This window comes from Anas platyrhynchos, chromosome 10, assembly GCF_047663525.1.
Source record: "Anas platyrhynchos isolate ZD024472 breed Pekin duck chromosome 10, IASCAAS_PekinDuck_T2T, whole genome shotgun sequence".
NCBI lineage: Eukaryota > Metazoa > Chordata > Aves > Anseriformes > Anatidae > Anas > Anas platyrhynchos.
Window position 1 is genome coordinate 7300156 of NC_092596.1, and position 25656 is coordinate 7325811.

At 39.0% G+C, this 25656-nt stretch overlaps 1 protein-coding gene across 2 annotated transcripts; it reads right to left on the minus strand.

Annotated features, from left to right (window-relative positions):
• Positions 1 to 52: 52 nt before the first annotated feature.
• CHIC1 (cysteine rich hydrophobic domain 1) lies at positions 53 to 25637 on the minus strand. 2 transcript variants are annotated; one of them, XM_072042815.1, is made up of 6 exons: positions 25332 to 25637; positions 18504 to 18558; positions 11649 to 11804; positions 7900 to 7956; positions 7611 to 7670; positions 53 to 476 (listed from the first exon to the last, which is right to left on the minus strand). In XM_072042815.1, the coding sequence occupies exons 1-6, from the start codon at positions 25511 to 25513 to the stop codon at positions 366 to 368; spliced, it is 621 nt and encodes a 206-aa protein (XP_071898916.1). In that variant the 5' UTR covers positions 25514 to 25637; the 3' UTR covers positions 53 to 365. The 2 variants fall into 2 exon arrangements, with proteins under 2 accessions (XP_071898916.1, XP_027321324.1); XM_027465523.3 differs by lacking the exon at positions 53 to 476 and adding an exon at positions 2843 to 6857 and having other exon boundaries at positions 25332 to 25627.
• Positions 25638 to 25656: the final 19 nt, after the last annotated feature.

Below are 25656 nucleotides of genomic sequence, written 5' to 3' on the forward strand. Positions count from 1 at the left end.
CCGCGCCTCAGGCACGGGCGGGCCGGGGATGGCGCTGAGGGGGCAGCGCACGGGGGCTGTGGGGGGGTCGTGGTGGGGTCGTGGGGTGTCCATGAAGCGCCCCGGGGGCTGCGGAGCATCTCCCTGCGTGGTGCTAGGATTCACGTGCCCCGTTTTTTGGCTTTGCGCCTCACAGCCGAGGGCTCAATTATTATCATTATGGGCTCAAGCCACAGCTCCCCAAAATTGTTCTTCTGTAGCCCTGAGCTCTTGGGTAGCTTCTGATAGAATCACACAATTCAGGTGTAGGCTGCACATCGGCCGCCCTCAGAGCTCTTAATTCCACCACAGCTACACAGAAACTTACAGCGATGAGATTTCCAGCGTTAACCGATGCTACCAAAACCAACCATACTCGAATGATATTCCAAGAGTGATAAAGTTGCCTTTATCCTTTCATCATAATCCAAGGCTGATAAAGTTGCCTGTTCCATGCACTGAAAAACAACAAAATATTACATCAAAAAAGTACCTGAGGAGCATCTCTTCTCCTAGCGGTCTGAGTCCTTCTTCCTCCTTGCTCCATTTTCTGCTACGGGCAGAAAGAAACACTGCGCGTACACTCACCACAGCAATGGGGCTGGAAATCAGGCAACAGTTCCACAGGAAAACACAGAGCCTGAGAGCAGCCCCAAGGCCCCTTGGTGATACACGGCCAGTGGTAATGAAAAATGTTCTGGCGGAAAATTGCCACTCACACAAAGAGCCTGTGCAGTGTCCAACAACTCTTGTTGCCTATTAACAGAGTTTAGGGTATTTTTTTTTCCCCCCAGACAGTCCCAAAACAGCACTTGAGCTAAAAAATAAAAATAAAACTCAACAGAAATTAAATTTGATTTGAAAAGAACTAATTTATACTTTGATGGAAAGAGCAGCTGACTCCTCAGTTTCCAATTTACACCTTTGCACTTCATAAACTTGCTCAGATTAAGATTTGGAGTGACACTCTGTGGCTACTGATTTCACGGTCCAATGGCAGTCATTCTAGGGTCAAGCTAAATTTGTCTTTGACAAAGGATGAAGCGTTCAGCTATGTAGACCAGCATGGAATTAAGCTCATGAGCTGCCCTGCTGAAGTGTCCCACATCGCTGCAGTCTCTCTGAGCTGTGCCCATATGTGATTTGGGTTCTCTCAGCCACTTTATGCACTCAACTTTAGGAATGTTAAAAAGGCTATTGTTTGCAGAAAGTCCTGATAGCCTATATTCTGCAAGTGGAATGGCTTCAAAGCATCTCAAATTGGGCATTCAACACAACCACCGGGCATCCTAGTGCCACAACAAAAGCTCCCACCAGACTGCGAGGGCTGGTGTAAAACAAGCATCATCACAAAATTCAACAGTACAGAAATATCACACAAGTCTGAAACAATGGGACTAGTGACAAGAGTGTCTGTTGGGAGCTCCTAACTGGAATTGACTGAAGAGAGAAACTCCCAAATTTATCAGACTGGTTATAAATCAGAAATACAATAGAGCCATTAAGGAAACAAATGTGATCCTTTAAGTTTAATGAGTCACATTATTCTCACAGAAGAGAAAACTATTACATTGCTATACCTGGTGCCATTAGCCATGCTATAGACATTAGCCATTTTCTGGAACACCAGATCCTTTTTAGTCACCCATATTGAAAGAAAATTAATTCAAACTGGAATAATTGCAAGCAAATGGAAAGAAAGCAGGATGATCAGAAACAGAATTTTGCTTTTGAAAGCAGATTAGCATTTTGTCTAGCAAGTGAGGACTAAGAAGATTTAAGGGTCTCTATAAAAGCTTAACTAGAAAAATGAACTCAGCTGGAACATTTCAACAGTTTGTGATGAACAATACTGACAGGAAGGACGCGTAACATTCTAAATGAATTGGCATGGACATTATAAGCTTCATTACTGAAAAGTACTGAAACTACCTTCCAATAGTATAAGTGGGAGCCAAATCCCAAATGTTCTTAAGATGGACCTTTGCAGTAGTCTAAGCAAGCACATCTCCTAAGTCCTAATTGGATCAACTCCATGGCTCAACAAAACGTTCCTATATTTGGCACAGCAACAAAGGAACATTCTCTAAATTTCTCAAATAATATTCAATAACAGTTACATGCCTAAACAGCACGTAAACCCAGGTGTTCCTGTATTTGTCCAAAACAGCCGAGGACACCAATTTTCAACATCAAGTGTTGCACGTGCCTATTTTGGGAATGCAACATTTCCCCTCAGGGATGAACCTAGGGCTTTAATTTTAAATCCTGCTTTCACAGCTACAAAGTTCGCCTGTTAACACACACAAAAGGCTGCATTGTCCTGCATTCATGATCCTCTCCATAAACCAGTGATTTGTTTCCTGAACACACTACCCGTGCTCAGGTTAGGCTCCCTTTGCAGTGCTACTGCAGTAGCAAAAACCTGTGCTCTTCTCAGTTCTCTGAGCTCAGCATCACCACACTGCAGCGGTGTATCACGGATGCTCTGGGTATCAAAGGAAGGCGGCAGCAAGAGACTCCTGCAAGAAATCTTTACAACAGAATGTTTGTTCAGTTGGCTTACAGACTACGTGGAAGACCAAGTGTCACGATCATTCTACTGTTTTATTTTTGGGAAAGCCTTCATAAGTTTTCCAAGTCTTGTCATTTAAACCAGCCAAACCATAGCGGGAGCCCCAATGCAAGCACTCGATCTGGCCAAGTCAGAAACACCTCATTTAAACAAAACCCACCAACTGCCATTCCGCTCACACCCGATCAGCATACTCCTACAGGGAGAGACACAAAAGATTTTGTTTCCATAAACACATTGCACTACTCAGAGGTTTTCATCTTTAAATTTAATTACAGAAAAATGTTTCAAAGTGATTAAGCATGTCTGACTTCCAGCTTCTTTTAATGGCACAAGCCAATGCAGTAAAATGTAGAAATATAGCTCAGAATTTTATTTAAAAAAAAAAAAAAAAGGAAAAGAAAAAAGTCTCAAGGTGTGAGGTCCTATTAAAAAAGTGGCTGTTCACTTGTAAACAGAATAAAAATGTTAAGAACAATTAAAAAAGTTTCATACAGCTTAAACAAAACCACTTTCCTTAAGCAATACAAGTAACGTTACAACATCGTAAGAACAGCAAGAGCAGAAAACAAGAGAAGGCAGAGGAATCACGTAACATTACTTAAAATGATAACTTATTTTCAGTGAGAATAGCTTAACATTTTTATTGCTCCGAGGGTAGTGTGTTGACAAGTAAATGTAGTAAATTGTCAAAGTGGGACACTAATATGCATATATCTATGTTTTTGCATACAGAGTTTTGTACCTATCAAGAAAAGCATAGGGTCTTTTTTTTTTTCTGATTTATCAAGAACACACAAGATTTTGGCAAAGATGTTTTCTGTTTTAAAGTTATGCGCATCTACAACTGAGTCCACGCTTCCTAGACACGTCTGTGCATGTCTTAAAACACATCTTTCCTCCTTCTGTGGTAAAACAACTTCACAGATGCAGGTGGGGAATCATAGGTAAGAACTTTGATTCTTTATCAGTATTCTTTAATACTCCTTACATACAAAAACTTCTTAGATACAAAACCAAGTGCTTCCTACATACAAGCTAGAAAGAAAAGCAAGTGTCAACATGTTGATATGAAAAATTGAACACTGATTAGGTAGACAGTTATTTCTGTAATGACTTCTAAAAATTTGCTGCAAACTCACACTCTATACTGTTACCGGTTCCCTTTCTCCTTTTTCACTGCACAATATTTTCCCTTTTTTAAAAACAAGTCAAGACACTTTCTTTACCATTTCCATTACACTTTGCTAACATCAATCTCATATTGCTAAGCATTCTTTCTCCAATTAACATTTGTCCTCCATACATACATCTACCAAAAAATGCTGACTTCTTATTGTCAAAAATGAGTTTTTCAGTCTTACGAGATATAATTACCTGCTGAATGTTTTTATATTAAAGAAGGACAGCCTAGGAAAAAAGAGAACCTGTAGGCAGAACAGAAGTGCACAGAGTTCACAGCAGTATTTACAGCTGCCTTCATCTTCAAATGAGCTATTGAACCTGTGTCTTTCAGATGCAAATATAATACTGCGTGCTGTTTTTGCATTTTAATGCAAATTTATCTTATTAAAACATGGAGCTTGTGTTATTTGCTGTTTTGGCTCTCACACCCCTTTACTAGTTGCTCTATGGCCACATATTTAAATGTCTATTAAAACACAAAAGGAAAAGACCCTTTCATGGTTTGAAGATTATATAATTAACAGTTCAGGACAAAGTAACGTGTACAGAATTAATGTACTTGAAATGTAAACTTTAAAAATTAGTATTATGCGCTTAAGTGGGAAAACTCACAGTATTCTCTCCGCTTGGCACAGCATTTCACTGAAACGAGACAAATCAGTTTGAGAAATTTTGAACTGAATATGATGAAGTCTGCACAGACTCTAAAGAGGATTTCTGAAGGCTGCTCAGCATTCACCACTGGCAATTACTAGAACTCTCATTTGGCTTGCCTCTTCTCTCAGTTGGAAAAGAGCATTTTGAAAAATATAGTCACATAAAAGAAAAAATTAAGGACCTGCTGTGATTTCTTGAGTTTCTTACATAAAAAGGAAATTAATAAAGTTCTGGTATAACAGTAAGCAACTTCCATTGTTCCATCAAGCTAAGCTCCCTTCATTTACAGAACAAAAACTCATTAGAAAGGGAAATGCATGTAGAATCGGGTGTGTTACAATACTGTTTTCTGCCATTAAATATTTTCTACGCTTCCAGTTAACACTCATCCTAAAAAAATAAAGTAGAGAGAATACTTCGTATGGTTCTGTGATAGAAATCTGAGTTGCAAGGTGCAGCTTGAGTTAAATTCACACAACACAATAGTTTATTCATTAAATTATATTACAAATGCAATTAAACAGTTTGTCATCAATCTGCCAGTCCAATGAAACCTCTGCACTAAGTATACAGATTACAGAGTCTGAAGCATCAGCCTGCAACTGGAAACTACTGCAAGCACTGGAGTCTGATACTCCCTGGCTGTACAGTAAGAATAGCAAGAAATTTGATTTGAAGTAGCAACTCGTATAAAACTGGCCTTTTGTAAACACTGTGTACTAGGACTTTGTCCTACTACGGCTATTAGAATGTGATGGTTTTACAAATACTATATTTTAATACAATATTGCATACTGAAGAGATGCAAATACATTCAGAGGAAATCCTAAGTCAGCCTGAAACTAAAAAGAAACCTGGGATGATGTTGCAAGGAATCAAGTTGCTGCAAAGAAATGCGTGGACATTTATGATATTTGTCGCAACTTGCAGATAAACAGTTGCTTTTCCTCTTATTTCTCATTTCTATCTAGGAAAGGGGTGATATTGCATTTTCCTTTGCTGTTAACAAATGGTCATGCTTAGGCCAGGCATTACAGGAAGTTTTTCTATGTTTACGTCCTTTCCTGAGATCAGACAAACAGGGAAGAGTCCAAAAATCCTCGTGAAGGCATTTGTGGCTCTTCAGACCATGCTTGAATGCAATATGCACGAACCCATTCAACTGATCCACTTCCTCTCATCAGCACATTTTGAAGCACTACTCTGATTTAGATAAAATTTATTTCCACTAGAAAGGATGCCATATCATTTAAACCTTAAAACACTGAAAGGACTATCACACTACAAAAATAACCAGCGTCACTTCATCTTCAATTTGGCTGTTCCAAATTTTTTCTCCACGGTAATGACCATCTCCAATTATGAAACACTCTTTTCCCTGCTTAGAAAAAAATAAAAAAACTCACGAGAATTGATGGATTCCAGGTATTCTGAATTTAAGAACAGGCTTTAGGATATTTTGCTATTAGCAGCTGCCATCTACCTCACAAATGCAACTTTTTTTGTTTTTAAAGATAAACAGTATTTAAGGTTCTAATTTCAGATGCTACAAATAACACCCGAAATAATTTCCAAAAAAAAAGTCAGAACAGAAATGCTATGCATTTTTCATCTGTTTACTAAACAAAGTGCAACTGAGCCCTACACATCTGATAGTATGTACAAACTCATTATGGCTTTACCATAAAAACAGCACGCAAATGGGTCTGTACAATCAGAGGAATGAGAAATGTAACGAATAAAAGTATGTCAAAATGTTGGCAATAGAATAGTAAGAGCTATATTACATTCTGTAAACCTTGGCATACCACACTTTACATTATGCAAAGAGTCAATATTTACAAATCCATAGTGGGTGAAATAATTAACCCCCTAATGTAAATGATGATTTTGCAAAGTGCAGGACAAAACCAGTGCTGTTAATTGCAAGTCCTATGCAAGCAAGTTATACTAAAGTCTTTACTACTAGACGCTTACCTGGACATTTCTACTGAGGATTTATAGGATTGTGATGTTTAGAATGAAATATAGTATGACACGGCATTAGGGTGCATTTTTGAGGACAGCAATATAGAAATTAATAAGGCAGCATGCTCAGAACAAGTTTAAGCAGCACTGATGTTAGATCCCTAGTGGCAACTATATCAGTTATTGTTAATGTTAAAAATTCAGAGTGCAACATAGAAGCCTCTTTTAACATAAAAAATGTGCAAATTTTTCTCAAACAAAACAAAGTAACATAGCAAGGAAGATATTCTACTGAAGAACAGTTTTTAAATCACAGCAAAGTAGACCATCTTCTTTCCAAAACCATCTACAAGGCACTAAGGGTAGAAAATGACAGGTAACATGAAAGACCAAATGTCGTTCCTCAGTCAGGCCGAAATATGGGATATTTTGGTAAGAATTCTATTAATATTACCTGTTGAAGGAGGAAAAAAGACAAGAACAAAACAGTAATCAACAAGGTCAGACCTTCAGAACAACCTTCCATGCAACATTAGCTAGTATATAAAACTAAACTTGTAAGAGAATGTTACTCAGCGTAACAAAGCTGTAGGTTCAGTCACTTTGACATACAGAGCTTACAGATGCTTGACTTTTTGGGGACAGCCAACCCTTTTCTTTAGGCTAGGCTATCTCCGTGGTTACACAAGAAAGCAGATGACGGAATAGTACGATCACTAAATATTTGAAATTCTCCTCTCTTAAATGGACTATCTTGGTTAAGCCTTTATAAGTCTAAGAACCAGAAAAAAAAAATAAGAAAGCAACGGTCCAGACCGAAGCCACACTACTGTAAAAATGCTGCATGTCTGCACCCAAATGCTGAATCAAAGTAATCATAAATAGCGATAGAAAAGGTGCTGAATTATGCAATGGTGTGGGAATCACACCAATGTGTGTAGTCCTGGTGGGTCTCCCTTGTTACAAACCACAGATCTAAGTAAGTGTACCTGCAGCACGCAGGTAGAATTGTTATCAAGAGAAAAATTTAGCAGTGACAATTTCTAATTTTCATTTATGCTATGGCTAGTCTTTAAAAGTGGCCTTCACAAATGTCAAACAGCTGCAGATTTTCTGAGATCACTCAGGTGAAAGCCTAATAACTTCAGTTTCTCTATAAAATCCAGGTAACATTGAATACCAAATCAGTAACAGAAATAATACTTACATACTCCATCATATTGCTAGTTTCGCATTTCCTTTTACTCAGCTTCCAGTGCAAACCAAGCTGAGAAAATAATTATTAGAGGATTAACATGTACCACAGCATTATTTTCATATTATTGTAACACGAATTAGCGATATCAAATTACTAGGATCTGAAACATTTCAGACACTGACAAGATTGGTATAAATTATGGAATTATAATAAGATGGTAAAATTCCTACATGTCAATCATGCAAAAAAACATACTCTACTTTAACATGAAGAAAACAAGCACTCTAGCTTTTCTTACCTTATGATATAGTCTGTTATTTTCCCATTCTAATAACTTCTGAATTGATCTTCTAGTCTAAAAAGTAAGTCAGAACTGTATTATGAATGGTTCAGTAGCCAGCCTCATCCAGAAGAATCTTACTACTGTATTTCTGGCTTAAGAATCGTTTAAAGTAAGTTAGTTTCATAGAAGCAGAACCAAGCAAAAGAAAAATTTTAAATGGAAGCCCTTTCACTTCAAGTCCCCATTCCAGAACATCAAATGATCTTCAGAAAAAAGAAAAAAAGATTTTTTTTTCATGTTAACTTAGCACTACAACTTTGCCAAAACACTTTTAGTTATTAAGAGATCCTTTTGAATGTAATATTTTTGTCCACCATAGCCAACAAAATAATATCTCCCATCTCCTCGCTACAAGAAGGACATCGAGGTGCTTGAGCGGGTCCAAAGAAGGGCGACGAAGCTGGTGAGGGGCCTGGAGAGCAAGTCCTATGAGGAGCGGCTGAAGGAGCTGGGCTTGTTCAGCCTAGAGAAGAGGAGGCTCAGGGGTGACCTTATTGCTCTGTATAAGTACATTAAGGGAGGCTGTAGCGAGGTGGGGGTTGGCCTGTTCTCCCATGTGCCTGGTGACAGGACGAGGGGGAATGGGCTAAAGTTGCACCAGGGGAGTTTTAGGTTAGATGTTAGGAAGAATTTCTTTACTGAAAGGGTTGTTAGGCACTGGAACGGGCTGCCCAGGGAGGTGGTGGAGTCACCATCCCTGGAAGTCTTCAAAAGCCGTTTAGATGTAGAGCTTAGGGATATGGTTTAGTGGGGACTGTTAGTGTTAGGTTAGAGGTTGGACTCGATGATCTTGAGGTCTCTTCCAACCTAGAAATTCTGTGTGATTCTGTGATTCTCTTGGCCGAATACCGCACTCTCTGCAGGTCAGTTACTGACAATACAGTTTACAGACACGTAGTTTCCAGGTTTTGTTAATGAAATTGTTATCTGAATACTGAAAAATTTCAACATCACAGAACTCCAGCTCATAATAAAGCCTGTATTTTCCAATTCCTAGACACCGAAGTGCATACAACCTTCACGTTCTGCTCTTTTAACTTTCTTACACTGTGGTCCAATTACAGGCTTGACTCTAATATTAAAACCAGTTTACAGTGAGGCTTATAGCTAGGAAGACTGTAAGCCTTCTTCTATACCTCTATAGAGAGCTTCCACAATACTTACAATAGTCCATAAGATCATGGCAACCATCAACACATGAAGGGGAAACCCTGGATAGAAAATCTATCTGCTTCCTCAGTCTGTATCTACACTAAGGACCTCATTCAAGCAGAGCAACCCATTTCTAGACGTAACAAGGCATTTCACTTACTGGGGGAGAAGGGAACGTTTGGGGAGTTTCAGTGATTTTTAAGGTCACAGAAAGATCACTGACAACCTACTGCAGTTCCTGCATGGTATTCCATTCACTGATTTCACTGATAAACCTAACAATGGATGCGAACCACACCACCTCCTTAAAAGAGATAGAGATACCCATCCAATCCTAAGTCAAGGACATAACGGTGGAGAATCCACCGCCTCTTTGCAAATTATTCCAGTGATGAAGCTATCCTCATAGTTAAGAAGTACATGCTGTGTCTTGTTCCAATTGTTTTGAGTTTCACTTTTTTTTTTTTCCATTTTGCTGAATGGGTATACATGGACTGGCTGTGATGGAGTTAATTTTCTTCACAGCAGCCTGTATGGTGTTGAGTTTTAGATCTCTGACTAAAACAATGTTGATAACACACCAGTATATGTTCTGCTCTTGCTGAACAGTGCTTGCAGATCGAGGACTTCTCTTTCTCCCTCTGCCTGCCCAGCATGTAGGGCAGGGGTGGGCAAGAGGCTGGAACAGCTGACCTAAGCTCACCTGTTCAGCACCAGGTAACACAATGCTCAGCAATAAAACTGGAATCATCATTGCCAAGAGACTGACTGAATGGGCATCGGTCTGCTAGTGGGAGGTGAAAAGAGATTTGCCTTGGTATCTTCTGGGTTTTCTTCCCTTTGTTTCTCTATTCACTTATTAAATTGTCTTTATCTTGACCCATGATGCTTTTGCTCTTCAGATTCTGTCCCCCATCATTCTGGAGGGGTGAGCGAGTGAGTGGCTGGTGCGTGCTCTGTTACTGGTTCAACCACCACAAAAGAAAACTGAGAACCACCTTATCCTTTTGATTCTTAGTGATGTAATTTGATCATATATACTTCATGCATATTTATACTCTTGAGAAATATTTTAATGCTACAATATCACATGGGCATTTATTTAGATTTTTTAATAGCATGGAGATATTTAACATGTTTTAAAAACTACAAATATTCCATCTCTATTTCTCAAGCACACATCTTTATAATGTAGAAAAAAGCAGTTTAAGTAAGTTAAATTAAGTCCTGTAACCTTTCAGTGATACAGGATTCAATAACGAGCAGTTTACTGAGTGAAGATATTATGCCTTCAGTGACAAGATTTCATTTTTTGATGCCAAAAAGTGTTTCTTCTTAAGCCCTTGTAAAAGTTTGGTGTCCACTTAAAAAGAAAAAGTTACCTCCACCAGTTCTCACCACTCAGAAGGGCTATAGGACATATGAGGATCCTACAAAATCCAACCTGAATGTTTTACATGGGATTTATTACATTTTGCTTATACAGGTATGCTTCACTTCAGCCAGTCAACACTACTGTTATTTTCTTAATCAAAAATTGGAAAGTTTGGCAGAACCCTTCTGAAAAGCAATAGTCCTTGTTTTTGCTTTGCATTTGTATCAAAAGCATTAAGTACTACTTTTTAACAGTTATTTAAACAGTTAAAAATTTAAACTGTTTAAAAAGTATTTAAACTGTTAAAATACCTATTTTAACAGGTATTTTCCTATATTTAAATTGACTAGTGCGCAGTTGTGCTTTTTTTTTCCCCTCACAGTGCACCCACATACTATCACAATTCACATTTGTGGACAATAAAGTTTTATGGCTTACAAGTCTTACGAAGTATACAACTACAGAGAATATCATTACACTATACCTATTTATGTATTTCCAAAACATTTATTGCTGTGACAAAGCTATTCTAAATGTAAACCACAGAAGCAATTAGGATCATGCTTGCTTGATACTGACACAGTGCTTTTGAGAAGCATCATTACTTTGGTGTATTACTTTGGAGCTGTTCTGCTGAAGGAAAAAAAGGAACTCTTTAAACTTCCAGAATGGAAAACAAATTTCTGTTTATTCTTAACAGAAAGAGCACAGTAAAGTAAGTTAAAAAAGCCACAGCTCAGCAATGTTTTGGTATTTATTACAAATAAAGTTAGTTTGATTGTAAAAATAACTATCTGGAAGAGGGGAGGGAAGAGAAAAGTAAGTTTTCATTCCAGTTCATGCAACCTTTGAGGGTCAATGTCTAGTTTTGCACCCAATTCAATTTTTAGAGCTTTAAAAATCATGAAAGTTTAGGTTACCGTATAGTACACAATGTTCTTTTAAGTGAGTTTGAATGTGGTAATCTAAGGTGTAGCTAATCCTATCAGCAATTTGGTATCATTTACTTCATTAACAAATGTATTTTTTCTATTTTCTAAGGCATGGAAAATGGAATAAGCTTTGAATGCAAGTGAGATAAAAGGAGTTTGGAACAGAGATGATACTATTAAACATGATTTAATGTTATCAGTAATTGCAAAATAAAGAGAATAGGACAAATGAAAGATGTACTTACTCTTTTGTTAAGACAGACTACAGGCCACAGGCTACAGCCCAGTGTGCAGCAGCAGCACAGACAGCCACAGAGCAGCCATTTTACATTGACAGGGAGATTTTTTCTTAAACAAGCGTTTACACGACTGATGCTGGTCTTGAATTCTTCTGGAGCAACCTGCAACAGAAGCACTAAACTTCAGAGGAAAGTCACTACTATTTTCTCAAGAACTGTCTGTACAGATTAAAATGTAAATGAAACGTAACGCCGTTATGCAGTATGACCCCATCTTCTAAAACACTGGTCACACAGGGGGTATGGAAAGTCACTTTCCAAAACCAAATTCATTTACAATGCATGCTTTGCAAAACCTTACATTAAAAAAAGCTCAGCATAGCTTAGATGAGCAGCCTCACCCATATTGGTTGTACCATTAATAAATCAGTTGGCCCCGAAGAAAAGTGTGCAATATATGCACTGGCTACACTGACCACAAAAAAAAAAAGAAAAAAAGAGGAAGAATGAAGGATATCTGGTTTCCAAGGGAACAAGTAGTAATATGTAGTTACTTTGTAGTAAAAACACTGTTGTTTGAAACAGGAAAAAAGGCTGCTATTGTCCAAAATACTTTCATACCAATGCAAGTCTACACTGTGCCTGGGTGAAGGTGGAACACAAATTTCTGATGTGGTCCGCACAGACACGGGCCTACAACTTTACTTGTGGTTTCTCCCTGAGAAGAAAAGCCCAGAACATCACATAGCCTATTACATTCAAGGATAAAAAGTGCATTTTGTATGTGATTATGAATAAAGCCTAGCTGTTGAAAAAACAACTTAAGAAATATTCAGCCGAGTCTACTCAGAGGAATATTTTCTGTATGTTGCCACTGCAGAGAGTCACAGTGGAAAACTGCATCAACTATCAAAAATAAGCTTTCTCTGATGGTAGCATGTCTTAAAAGTGAGAACACTCGCCTACCCACATGCCCTGCATCTGTCATCTCTCTACCTTACCTAAATAACTTCAATCTGACAAGTCAAACGTGGATCATGGTATTAGACCAAACTTGACTCCAAGATGGCACTCTTAACCAGAACACAATCCAGGGTTTGGCTGCTCGAAGCAGAATAATCAGATCCAACTTCAACAAACATGAACAGTCAGGCACAACAACTCCAAAAGAAAACTTCTTCCCTAACTACTTGCCATGCTGAAGAACCCTCTCCCTGGGATTAGCCTGTATACAAAGCTGTGCAACTTCTGCATAATCCTTCCAACCACCAAGCCCAACTCCACTCAATTTAATTCTGCGAGCAGGGAGGATAAAAAAAAAAAAAAGCTTTTATGACAATGACTCCTTTCACTAAAGAAGCAAAACCAGCAGACAGGAAGTGGCGAGGATCTGATTCTGCTACCTCCGCCTATTCACAAGAGCTAAATTTATTAAAGCATTGAAGGAAAGGGAGTATGTAAATACAACATCTGTTTCCTAGCCATTCAGATCACCATGCAGCATAGAGTCAGAGGTCTTCTGGGTTTGTACGCTAGCCAGGCCTACAGCTAGTACCATACAAACATCATTTAACATTGTGATCATTTTATAGCAGGAATAAATATGCAGCAACTATTTCGTATGCAATTATACGGACTTAATTCCTTTCCTCAGTATTGAAAACTTTTTTTATTTCTTTTTACACAAACAAATGGAGCAAGTCCAAAAATTTTCTTTAGCCTAAAAGAAACATCAATATTTAAATACATTTGCAAAAAAAGTACTAGTTTAAAAAAATAATAATCAGCGAAACAAGCAGTGATCCCATACATTGGGACATTTTCAATGAACAGGAAAAAATCATATTGTGATGCAGAAACTTAGCTTATAGCTTGAAGCATCTGAAACAAAAGGTTTTGCAGCTCTCTGCCAATGGCAGCTCTTATATTCAGGATGCCACAAACATCCAACGGGTGTGGGTACATGTGAGTAAGACCATTTCACCTTCAAGGTGGAAGCAAGTTTTGTAGTACAGTCCGATCGGGTTGGTTGTATGCTGCAGAAGTAACATTGCACAGCTCCTGCAGTCAGACTTGCTTCCAAGTAAACTGAGATGATGCATTTGAACAAATTGCTATCCTTGATTCTTAAGGAAATTTACATGTAACTATGGTCCTAACATATACACCTTTAGTAAATCTAGAAATTTGTACATGCATCATCCTATTTATTTGAAAGATAACTTTTTTCTTGACTCCATTAGCACTTGTGCAGTGAATTCTACTACAAAAAGAGAACGTTCCCTTTTCTTGCAGTCACAAAGTTGACTGGACCTTGACAACACTGCATTTCACCCCCAAATACAGCTGTACAAACCTACTGAAGAGAATGCATTTGCACAATCCAGAGTTCAGTTTATCAGCAGGAAACCTTATCATCAGTGATAACATCCAACATGAAACGAAGACAACCAGATTCTTAGATCACAGCTGGCAGAAAAATTAAGAACCTAACAGGAAAACACTGCCATAGTGAGGTTCCCTACTTCTCTGCCACTTCTAAGGCACTGGTCATATCAGTTTAACAGCCTGATGCTGCTAAATAAGAACATTCCTGATTTTTTCTTGTTCCAGTAGAACCCAGCACTGCAAATGGCTAAACTAGAAACCAATTTTAGATGCCTCCAAGAAATACAGATTTCTACTTCAGATACTTCGGTATGCTGCTTACTTAAAACAGTATTATCAAAGCACCACTACTACCTGCTAACACGCCAATTACTCTCTTAGCTGCATCATGAGATGGAATTAATAAAGACTGCTTCAGCTAACCTAATCTACAGGATTTATTACTTCCTTTAAGAAGCTTAATCACAAAATATATTTGTCAATGCATCTTCATTTGAAGCTAAAGGAAGCAGTGACCATGATAAGTTTCATTCTGTGATAAACAAAAGCAAAACAGTTTTGTTCCTCTGGGCTTCCAGCTCAGTAACCATTAAGCATTGTTATGCAGTGACGAAGAGTAAAATATCTATAAATAAAATAACATTGTATTAATTTAATAAGAAAATGGTTTTCAGATGAAACTGTCACAGAAGAATTTTGTTGATTTTTGGACATAATTTTAAATCTTGTCTTTCTTGCAAATATAGGTTAATATGAAATGACCAAACTACTTCAAACAGAATGAACAGTGCCTCTTGTGCAAAGAAAGCCCACTAAAAGTCCAGTTTTGAGTATTTTTGGGAAGTCCCTTGGAAAGTTTCTGTTTGAGTCTTGAAAAGAACGAGATAAGTACATAGCTCCTGGCTGTGCAGTACACCTTGTAAAGAGACATTAGCTCCTTTTAGGTCTTTAAGGGGGAAAAAAAAAACATAAAAGGGAAGGAGAGGGTGTCATAATATTTTACAACAGGATGCAAGAGAATCTACAAACACAGGAAGAAAGCAAAGCCCAGCAGGCCTGATCTTTCTCCTTCAATCACCATGATCACAAACCCTATCAATCACATGTTGCAATGGGATCACAATACCAAAAGCACATTTTATGGCTTACATTTCCCTGCATTGCACAGTTACCTCTGTATAGGACCCTTATTGTTTTAAGATCAGGGCAGGAAGCTCCACTTGCTTTCTTAAGGTTCGCTGGCTCCACCATTTTCTTGTCACCTGGAGCATTGTTCACTAACACACCATATATCACGAAGAATTTTTTTTAAAGCTAGGTTTAAAATTCTTCGCAGCAAAGGAACCATCTAAACTTTAAGAACTAGAAGGTATGCTTCGTTTTGGAACAGCTACTAATCAAGCTGCTCTGAAAGCATAACTTAAAAGCCTGTTTTAAAAGAATTTGCAACTCTATAAAATCATAGCACACTCAATTTGAATTTAGCCAGAATTTAAATTTAGGCCAAAGTCCAACCACATTATTACAAGTTAAATATTACCTCTGTATTGTGTAAATTAGAACTTTTCTTACAAGATTTTGTTAAAAAGAATGCACTCTCTGAAAGCCCAGCTCTGTATTTATAAACCAATACATATTTATTTAACAGGATAAGAAGCAAGTCATTCATGTTGAATTAGCAAGATCCAATATATGACCTACTTGGTATTTTCTTTATTGTTTAACTTTCCAGGTATATTTTCCTCAAATATATACATCTACTCAAACACTCAGGATGTACTTGCATAAATCTTAGTTCTAGGCTAATTTACAACTATCCAAAATTTGCAAAAAATGAGAAGGAGTAAGAAGGGAAGATGGGTGAAGAAGAAGAGGTATTTCATATTTAAAAAAAAACAAAAACACTAAAAAATAGTGTGAGGTTTACTATCATCATTACATTAAAGGGCAAACTGCAAGTCATGAAACTTAAGTAAATTCTTAAGACTACACAGTGGCGTAAATCTAAGCAGCGTTTCTGGAAAAAAGTTTAGCCAGGCAGTTTTATCTATTTAGGATTTTTAACCTGTATAGGATAAAATTTCCATCCCTTGTTTAAAAATCTGTTAAATACAAGATGAAAATCTACAAGAAAAACAGCATCATAGGGAAGTCTATCAACTGTGCCTAATGGCTCCATGTACACGTCATTAGCAGCTAGGGGTATATTATTAGTATCAATTCACAGTGGACAACAAAGTCATTAAATTGAATGTTACATGGACATTCTGAATACAGTAGGACATAACCTTATATTAGCTATGTACTAATGTGGGCTTACCAGGAACATTTTATGAAAAAATTGTTAATATAAACAGCCACTATGTTATTCATAAATTGTTATTTCATAAAAAGTAAACATCTGTACTTTAAGAAAAATAAAAGACATTAAAGTGACACATCAGTTGACCGCAATGCTTATTACTATGACTTATTAATCAGGGTATTTGAAGAACACTTACTGGAAAAATCTGAGTTTTCATTTCCAGTAGTGGTAAAGGTGATTGACTGCCATAACCAGAGGAAGAAGCAATTATTCATTTTTTTGCAATTTATGAAAGTATTAAAAACCAAGCAACCCACAGCTGTGGTTTTTATTATCTTTCACAAGAGCGTGTGGCAAGCCCTAAGGAAAAAAAAATTGTTTACTACCTCATTTGATTGGTGCTTTCCCCTTGCAAAATGGAAACAAATTATTTTCAAAGTCATCTTTCTCAAGAAGCCCCTCAAATCCACATATAAAAAGAGGTATCAGGATATCTCAACAGAAGAAGCATCTCTACACACCAAGTGATCTCCATACACCAAGCTCATGTGATTTCTGCTGTCACTGATTAGACCTATAGAACAAGAAGGGTAAACCCAGGTAAGCCCAGAAAAGAACATCCTCTTTTCTCTTTGCTAAATTAAGTTCATGCAGTCAGCTGAACTTTAATTTAAACTTTCGCTATAGATCCTGTAGTAAAGTCAATTGTTCACTGTTTATTTAACAGGAAGACAACAAAGTGGAAAATGTGGCAGGCATTGAGGCTTGTGTTGGAAAGCAGAGGGTCTTACGTCCCCCCCCCCTTTTTTTTTCTTTTTAAATACACACACATTTTAAGAGAGAAACAGACATAAAAAGATGAAATAATCATCCAATCTAATTCTGACATTTCCTGCTGTGCTTACTTAAGGAAAACTACCACATGATTAAAAGAACATGAAAACTGTTATTTCCAGAGTATTCCATGGTTTTTCAGTGACCTGAAAGTGCTTTCTGGAAAATAAACCTTAGAAATGCCAAGTATCGAGATGGAGATGGTGTTATCACTGGCCTTCACACTAGGCACTATTAAGTCAGGAATATGCACCCTTTTGAGCCCAGTGAGGTCCTGAAACACGGCCAGGGTTCCCAGGTTGTCTTTTAACAACCTTTTCAAACAACAGTTGGACTGCTGTCAAAAGTGTTGGACAAATTGAACACGAGTATTTTACTTGTTAGGCTCAGGGGTGAAAACAAGGGAGAAAACCCCCATATGGATTTGGCAGCACCAGGAGATGCCAACGAAGGAGGGAAGATGCCACAGCCTCCGGCTGCATTTCAACGTATTGTGACTCAACAGCTACTGCAAGTTAGGCTGCAGGGACTGTGAAGCTGCAGCTGTATGGTACGTCATTGGAGGAAGCAGTATGAGTATCTTTTTCTCACAAATTCTGGAAAAAATGCACAAGGGGACCACAAAACAAAGCACTAGAGACTAAAACAGTCAAAAGGAAAAATATTCCAAAATTAAAAAGCCTCAAAAATATACAATTATGAAAATAAAACAGCAGAGAATTTTGTTAAAAGATTTCATTAATAGCTACAAATTAGTATCTATTAAACTTGCATTTAGAAACAGAACAAAACTGCAGAGAAATCGAGACTTGTCACCACCAATTTTCAGAACGAAATAATTACTGTATTTTTGAAAATGTCCTAAAAAAACCTACTCAACTTGTACCTTTAACGCTTAACACCATAATGTTTTGTTCCTTTATGCTTCAGATAAAACAAATTCTCTTCCAGAGATCTCTCTAAAAATTAACTCAAGGCTTGACAGACACATTGTAAAAAGGTCTAGTTTAACTTGCCAGAAGCAGCACAAACTCCAGGCACCTATAAAACAAGGGTAAGAGTCTTGCTTTCACGCAGACTGCCTGCATGAAAGCAGTATGATGCCATATTTAGATCATCAATAAAGACAACAATCATTGCAAGTTATTTTTTTCTGTAGGGACTGGTCATTGACCAGCTATTCCATACAAGACAAAGTTAAATTTAACAGTCCTCAGTGCAGTGCTGGCCTGCCACCAGTTTTGTCTGGGTTCAGGAGCAAGTATTTGTAACACAGAAACCACTGGAGGCACTGCATCTTTCCATTTAAAAGAACAGTTTAATCTCACACTTACCTTCCCTGTCAGAACAGAAGGAAATTCTGTATCAAACTTGTTGCTCAAGCCAAACCTTGAAAACAAAAGAGACAAACAAAATATATTCCACCTAACTTATTTTGGTTCCCTTAATTAAAAATGTAATAGATGTTGCATTTTAAAAAGAAAAACTATTTCTTTTGCCCTTACATTTACTTTATTTCATGAGCTTTCAATCTATGTTTATATCAGATCTTCTATATCATTCATAAGACAAAGAAATACAGCTCGGTGCTTTACTTTAAAACCTTCAAGCCACTAAAAGCAGAAAAGTTCTTTTACAGTTGATGGCAGTAAGTTTCCATTTTTGCTTCCTTAAAGAAAGGAAGCAAAAACCTCCACCTATTAAATTCCAGTTTTACTAGGTTTGATAATCCTTCTACTGCTGTTTTTTAATTCATGCAATTTGTTCACATGCAACAGATAAAGATAGTTATAAAGGAACCCATTCATCTCCTTAGAAAGTTTACAATTGTACAATTAAAAAAAAAAGGGTTTGCTCTCATGCAAAATATGCAAGGGTCTACACATCGAGCAGTTTAAAACCAACTATGAACTTCAAGAAAATTAAATCTTAGGCAACACTGTTAATGGTGGCTCTTCTCCAGTGAAGCACTGTTACTGAGCATGAGGTAAGGCTTCCTGGTGACGAGTGACAGGCAGCTAGACCGAAGTTTTCCGGAGTTTAGGAACTTTTTTCCAGAGTTTAGGAACTTCACACACCTACCAAACAATCTGAAATTTCCAAAAGCTCCTTTTGTAGGTCAGCAGGATACTGATGGCTGACCTGGCTTTTTTACTGTATTTGAAGCATGCATGGAAGCAAGAAATTAACTAAGCTCCAACACCATACCTGCTAGCTGCTCCTGAACGAAAACCTCATCACCCATTCTCTCCATCTCCTTGGAACTTTTTAACCTTTGCAATTCAGAAGTTTAACAGAATAACAACAAATAGCCTCTCAGCTATCTCTATATTTGAGCAAAGCTTACTGTCAAGTAAAACATAACATAAAAGTTAAATGCATTTTACACCAAGTTCTGTCAACCTTGCTAAACCATTTCCTGAATAATTTTGTTCAAAAAAAAAAAAAAAAAGGATCATAGCCAAAAAGAAAAGCATGAATATGTTTGGTACTGTAGTAATTACTGTAGAACCAAACCTTCTGGAGAGAGTGTTTAGAGGCAAACTGACACCTGAATTGCTTTTTACTGGTCACCAGTAAGGATGCCAAACATCAGTCCTCTGCCATTACCTGATACATACATACTCATGTGCACCCAGAAATAATTCAGATACCTAGGCCTGGCAATGTAACTTGCTTTGCAATGACATGAAAAATAAACCTTTATGAAGAGAGAAGCACAGGACGTTGTGCTGTCTATAGAAACCCAGTAAAGCTAACTCAGATGTTCATCAATGATGCTGGTGACGCCTAATAGAGATCTTCAATGGCTAATTTAAGCTAAAGCCTTGACACTTGGAAAAAACAGCACATTGGAGCACTATTTGTGGAAACATTAAAAAAAATACAAAGATGAGACCTTCACTAAAGCATTCATCAGCCTTTGTCTCCTAAGCCATCCTAAACACTACAACCAATCACCATCCATTTGTGTTGCTTTTATTCAATGTCTTCATCACAAATTTTCTAGAAGTCAATGTGCCTGAACTGAACACCAGCACAGCACATCCAAGCGAACGCTAAAGCCGTGATTTTAAACTAGTGCTACAAATGCAAGCAGTAAAAACACAAAGGTTTTAGGCATGCACAAAGGTTACTAGTATAAGCACATTTCCATTTTCTGTCAATATCATCTGCAGGTTGGCTTCCACATTTCGTAGTTTTGTTTTTTTTTAGGATGAAATCTTCTGAGTTAATCTAGTAAGAAAGTCTTTCCAGTTTTAAAAAATACAGAAAACACTAACAACTATATGAAGCATATACATGATCTGCTTCTTGAGGAATACTGACTTTTCTGTTTATTGGCAGTGAAACTATCTGAAATGATGAAGTTTTAGCAATTAGCAATGGCGTAACTATATAATAAATGAACTACTGGAAAGTTCAGGTAAGACTGCAGAATTATTTACCCACATAGCAGGCTAATTCCACAAGATCATGCCAAAGGTCCACCATGCCATTTCCCCAGAACAGCCTTCAGACCTTCAAACGGTTCAAAAACTTTCCGAGCCATAGGCAGCATCTTTCATCTCACTGTCACAGATACACTCAATAAGATTGCCACTGCACTACCGATTTCCCCCTAGAATAAAATAGGCTAGTGCTTTCTGGTTTAGATCTATTAAGGACATAATAGCACAGAGGATTTTATTGGGTTAAATTTGAAGGCTGATAATGTCCTGAACCATATAAAAACAACAACCCTTTTATCAGTTGCAAAATATTCCATTTAGTTATAACACAACCAAGAAACCTCAGTTACAGAAATGCATCTATTTTACACTGACACCCGCAAGTGGCTAGAAGAGTATCAAAGGCCTGGAGCATACTGAAGACAGAATTATGCTACCCTATATCACATTTAGGCAGCATCACTGACGGCTTTAACACAGATTTACTGAAGTATTTCCAGAGGTTTTACAAGCTAAGCGTCTTGATGATTTACCACATAGTTGAGAAGGATTAAACTCATATTAGACGGGGGGCAAAGACTCAAGAGCCAAATAAAAAATAGCTTTTCTTAGAGCAATGGTAAAAGCAGAACATTACATAGTTCTAGAGCTTTGTGAGCATCTATGAAAAAGTACTAAAGCTGTCTTAACTTTTTTTCACATTAATGTTTAATAAAAAGTCTTGATTAAGAGATAACCTAGACTTTCTACAACAGATTAATGCACAGCAATAATTGATCTAGCAGGACTTTGCCTATAAAGCCTTCTAAAATTCAGTATGTTTACAAATTACTATGCAAAATGAAGGGCAGTGCCTGCCCTTTCAAGTATTTAAGGCATCATATTTATTCCTGGGTACGCTCTCTTGAGTTCTTGATTTAAGCTGCACAAGACTCAATGTTCAGAAATTCACCTTCACCTAAGTCACACAGATACTTCAGTTGCAGTTTGGCATTGCTACCTACGGGCACCACTGCTGGAACAGAACCAGGATGACATCAGTTTCTGCTGTCGCGTGCTCTCTCCCTCTCTTTCCCTGTTTAAAAGTATCACCTGAGAAAAGCCCCATCACATCATTTTCCCCATTTGCAAAGTGGAGGGAACACAGCTTCTCCTAGGCAGCTGCCCTAAGCCCCTCACAAATGAAAGCCTGAAAGGAACACCCTGAATCATCACTTGCTAGCCCCAGCTGCAACAGGTATCCCATTAGAGCTCCTCACAAAGCATTATCAGGAAGTGAGGTCTTCAGTCCCCAGAACTGCAACTGAAATATTCGGGAAAGCACTTTCTTTTATTTAGACTAGACATACTTACAGATGTTTCACTTTTTTTTTTTTTTGGTCATTTTGATAGAAATAGCCCTTCATTCTTGTTTATCCCACTCCTTACTTACAGATGGTTACCAGTCTTACTAGACTACACACGCTAAACCCATTTAATCAACTCTCCTAGGATAGGTTCTGCAGTCTCCTTTCACCATGGGTCCTTTCCCCACACCTAATTCAGTTTAAGATTAACTTATCTTGAACAGATGAACTCAGATCACATGCACAACTCCATACAAGTAAAGATGACATTCATCAACAGCCCTCAGCTGAAATTTTTCTTTCTCGTCTACGGCCCTGCCCTATGAAGCCAAAAAAACACCAACCCAACAACTGAAAGGTGTCTTTTCTCAGGGATGATACTCTGGAGAACTCACTTGTAACTACTGGTAGGCTGAGGTCATTTGCTATTTAAAATATGTGGAAGGTGTGTAGCTTGGGAGTAAGCGAAGACAACAACCAAATGTCTTATCACAACTAAATGCACTTGGCTCTTCCCTAATTCGCGACAACACGCTTTTCATCAGCGCCTTGACTGTGGATCCCTGGCCCACTCCTATAGGAAACATAATGGAAGAATAAAACTTAACTTGTATCCAACAATAGAAAGTTTGCAGACTTAAGCAGGAATCACAAGCTGAATGCTAAGGGCAAAAAGATGTTTAATGGCTGTTTCATTACCTCATTACTATCCTTCCCCATACGCTTAATGATGTGGAAAAACAGTATGTCAGAAAAAATAAAACTCATAGCTAAGTTGGCATTTGTTTACTGCTATGTTTTTGGAAGTTACTGCTGCTGCTTTGGTGGGCATATGACTCAGTCTTCACTAAAAACATTTATGCTGAGATATTCTGACACGCCATCAAAGCAACACTGCTATGCAAGAAACAACAAACTTGCACGGAATTTCAGTGGCAAAGAAAAGACATTCACTACGTCACAGTAGTTTCTCTGTGCTAAAATTCAAAAGCTTGCTGAAAACAGTAACTATGATGCCTAGTTTTTTTTTGTTTTTAAAGCTAGAATCTTCCAGAGTGAAAGAGCACTGAACAAGATGAGCATAAGTTTTGCTACCTGCTTTCACAAACACTGTGAGAAAAACAAAACAAATACATTTTACACAGTCACTCTTACCATGCACAGAGGTGAAGGGTTAGCAAAACAGTCAGTGGAAAAAGCAAGATCTTACTAAAGCGATTCCTGGAATTTATATTTTGAATAGCTGGATACTGCAGTGTAACTGTGTTAGGGTCAGAAGCTCACTGACAAGGCTACAGGAATAAAAACTCTCATGCAACAAACTAATACATAGTTTGAATCTAGTACTTTGGAAGTATTTAAGAGGAATGTCCATGGAAAGCTGGACCAGAAGATGACCCTGGAATCAGAGAACATCCCTTCTACGTAGAACAAGGGTATCCAAGCAGGCCAGTGTCAGATGAGGAACAGAAGGCATCTGAAACAAAACAACGGCATTGTCTTCTCTTTAAGTAACTGCTTTTCTTTCTTTCTTTCTCCCTTTTTTCCCTTTATTTAAAAAGTGTCTGACTTCTGTCAGGACAGAATTTTTTATTAGCAACATTCTAGACAGGCTCAGAAAACAAACACAAGTTTTACTGAACGACATGTCTCTCACTTCAGCAAGCAGAGCAGGTTGCTTCTGAAGCCAACTGATTTCAAAAGCAGCAGCATCTGTGTGATCGGACAGTGACAGAATTTCAAAGCGGATACACACTAATAACCAGAAACTCTTTAGGAAGCCAAATATTCCCCATTTATTAAGGAGGTTAGGATTATATACTATAGTGTCCAAGGTTTGTTTTTTTTTTTTCAATTTTAACTGATAATGTCCACTAACTGTTTTTACTAGTTCAAGGAGATTTTTTTTTTAAATGATGCCATGAAGTGATGAAAGAAAAGCTGCCTTCTATCAGCAGGCAGGTATATCTGTTACAAGGAACCTAGGAGGAGTAGAAGAAAGGGAAAGTAAGGTGGATGAGAATTCAGGGCATACATTCTAGCTCATGTCTCCCCCATCACTTAAAATTATTACTTTCTTTTGATGTAGATATCACTAGTTGACAGCTCTTGGAGATGCTCCTGCCCATCCCCAAAAGATGCTGGAGCCCCAGAAGAGCTTTAAGTACCATCACTAATACACAAAAAGCATCACAGAAGACAAAGCAAAGAGGTGTGTAACGTTTTTCTGTTTAGTGCTTAAAGACAGAGAGCTAATAAATGGGTAGGTGCTATTCTGAGCATTTTGCTTGTTACATCCCTCCTTTAGTTAGGCCGCATGCTCTGTGGGGTCAGGTCTGAATGAAAACTCCATCAACACAAGCAAGCACACTGCGGTGCAGCACAGCAGCTACCCACTGGCACTAGCTCAATGCAAACCTGATTTAGACTTACATGACAGACACCGTACCAAATCCAACATTAGTTCTCTTAGGATGAGAGAGCCTTCCCCACCTAGCGCTTTGCTGCAGAAAGCTAGATCACACTGCACCTATTCACAGAGAGAAATGTGCATTCTTTTATGCAGTCCAAAGACAGACCCAAAGCAACACAAGCTTGATGGATGTCTGCGATTCAAGTTCTGATAGCTCCCTCCTTGTCATGTAAAGGAACACAGCCACCACTGAGCTGTTGTGGCTGTATTTTGTTATACTAATTCCTCCACTTGTTGGAGTAGGAATAGTGAGAAAAACAAGACCAAAATTAAGCAAACTTTGCATCTTTATGTCAGTTTGTTCATCCTGCGTCCCACCACTTTCTGTGAGCAGAGCACACTGCAGCTCACGTTACATCCCAATGACAAAGACTGCTTAAACCCAACAAAACACGCAACTAACTTTGGAGATAAATTACAACGCAGCCACGTGCCTCCTCTGCAGTGCAGCACGGGGACTCCGTGGCTCCGCTGTGACAGAGAAGGGTTACGGTACAATCCCTCCAACAGCGCCCAAACCTTCGGGCTGGGCGCAGCACCGTGCGGGTTTCCCTTGGTTCTGACAGAAAACAGAGGAGGGAGCCCCAGGACCACCACGGCTGGGCCCAACGGGGTGGGGGGCAGCAGCCCCTCACAGCTCCCCCTCACACAGCCAGGGGGGTGCATGGCTGGGGCCCGGCTCCTCCTCACCCCCTGCCCCACCAGGCTGGCCCCTGCCCTCTCAGGCTTGCCCCTATCCCCTCAGGCAGCCCCTATCCCCTCACAGTCCCCCCAGGCTGCCCCCATCCCCTCACAGCCCCCACAGGCAGTCCCCTGCCCCTCACACCACCCATGTCCCCTCACAGCCCCCTCAGGCTGCCCCCATCCCCTCAGGCCGCCCCCCCTCCTTACACGGTGATGTGCCCGGCGCCCCGTACCGCCACGGGATCCGGCGCATCGCGGGGCCGGGGCAACTCCTGGCTGCGCACCACGGGCCCGGACTCCTCCTCCCCTTCCTCCCCTTCCTCCTCCTCCTCCTCCTCCAGCTCGTAGATGGTGTCGAAGTCCGCCATGTTGGGCAGCAGCACGCTCATCGCCAGCCCACCCCCGGCGCGGACCGGCCGCGCGCATGCGCAGTGCTCCTCCGGGCGGGAGGGGGACCGGGCGGGAGAGGCGGGCGCGCAGGCGCACTGGTGCCGAGCCCGGCGCCTCAGGTGTGGTGGCGGCCGGGGGGCGG

Excerpts from the sequence above, each read along its gene's own strand:
- CHIC1 (XM_072042815.1), bottom strand. The coding sequence starts at position 25,513 with ATGAGCGTGCTGCTGCCCAACATGGCGGACTTCGACACCATCTACGAG. Across the intron at positions 7,957-11,648 it reads TAGTCTGTCTTAACAAAAGA|ACTAGAAGATCAATTCAGAA; the intron begins GTAAGTACATCT and ends CTTACTTTTTAG. Across the intron at positions 7,671-7,899 it reads ATAACAGACTATATCATAAG|CTTGGTTTGCACTGGAAGCT; the intron begins GTAAGAAAAGCT and ends TTATTTTCTCAG.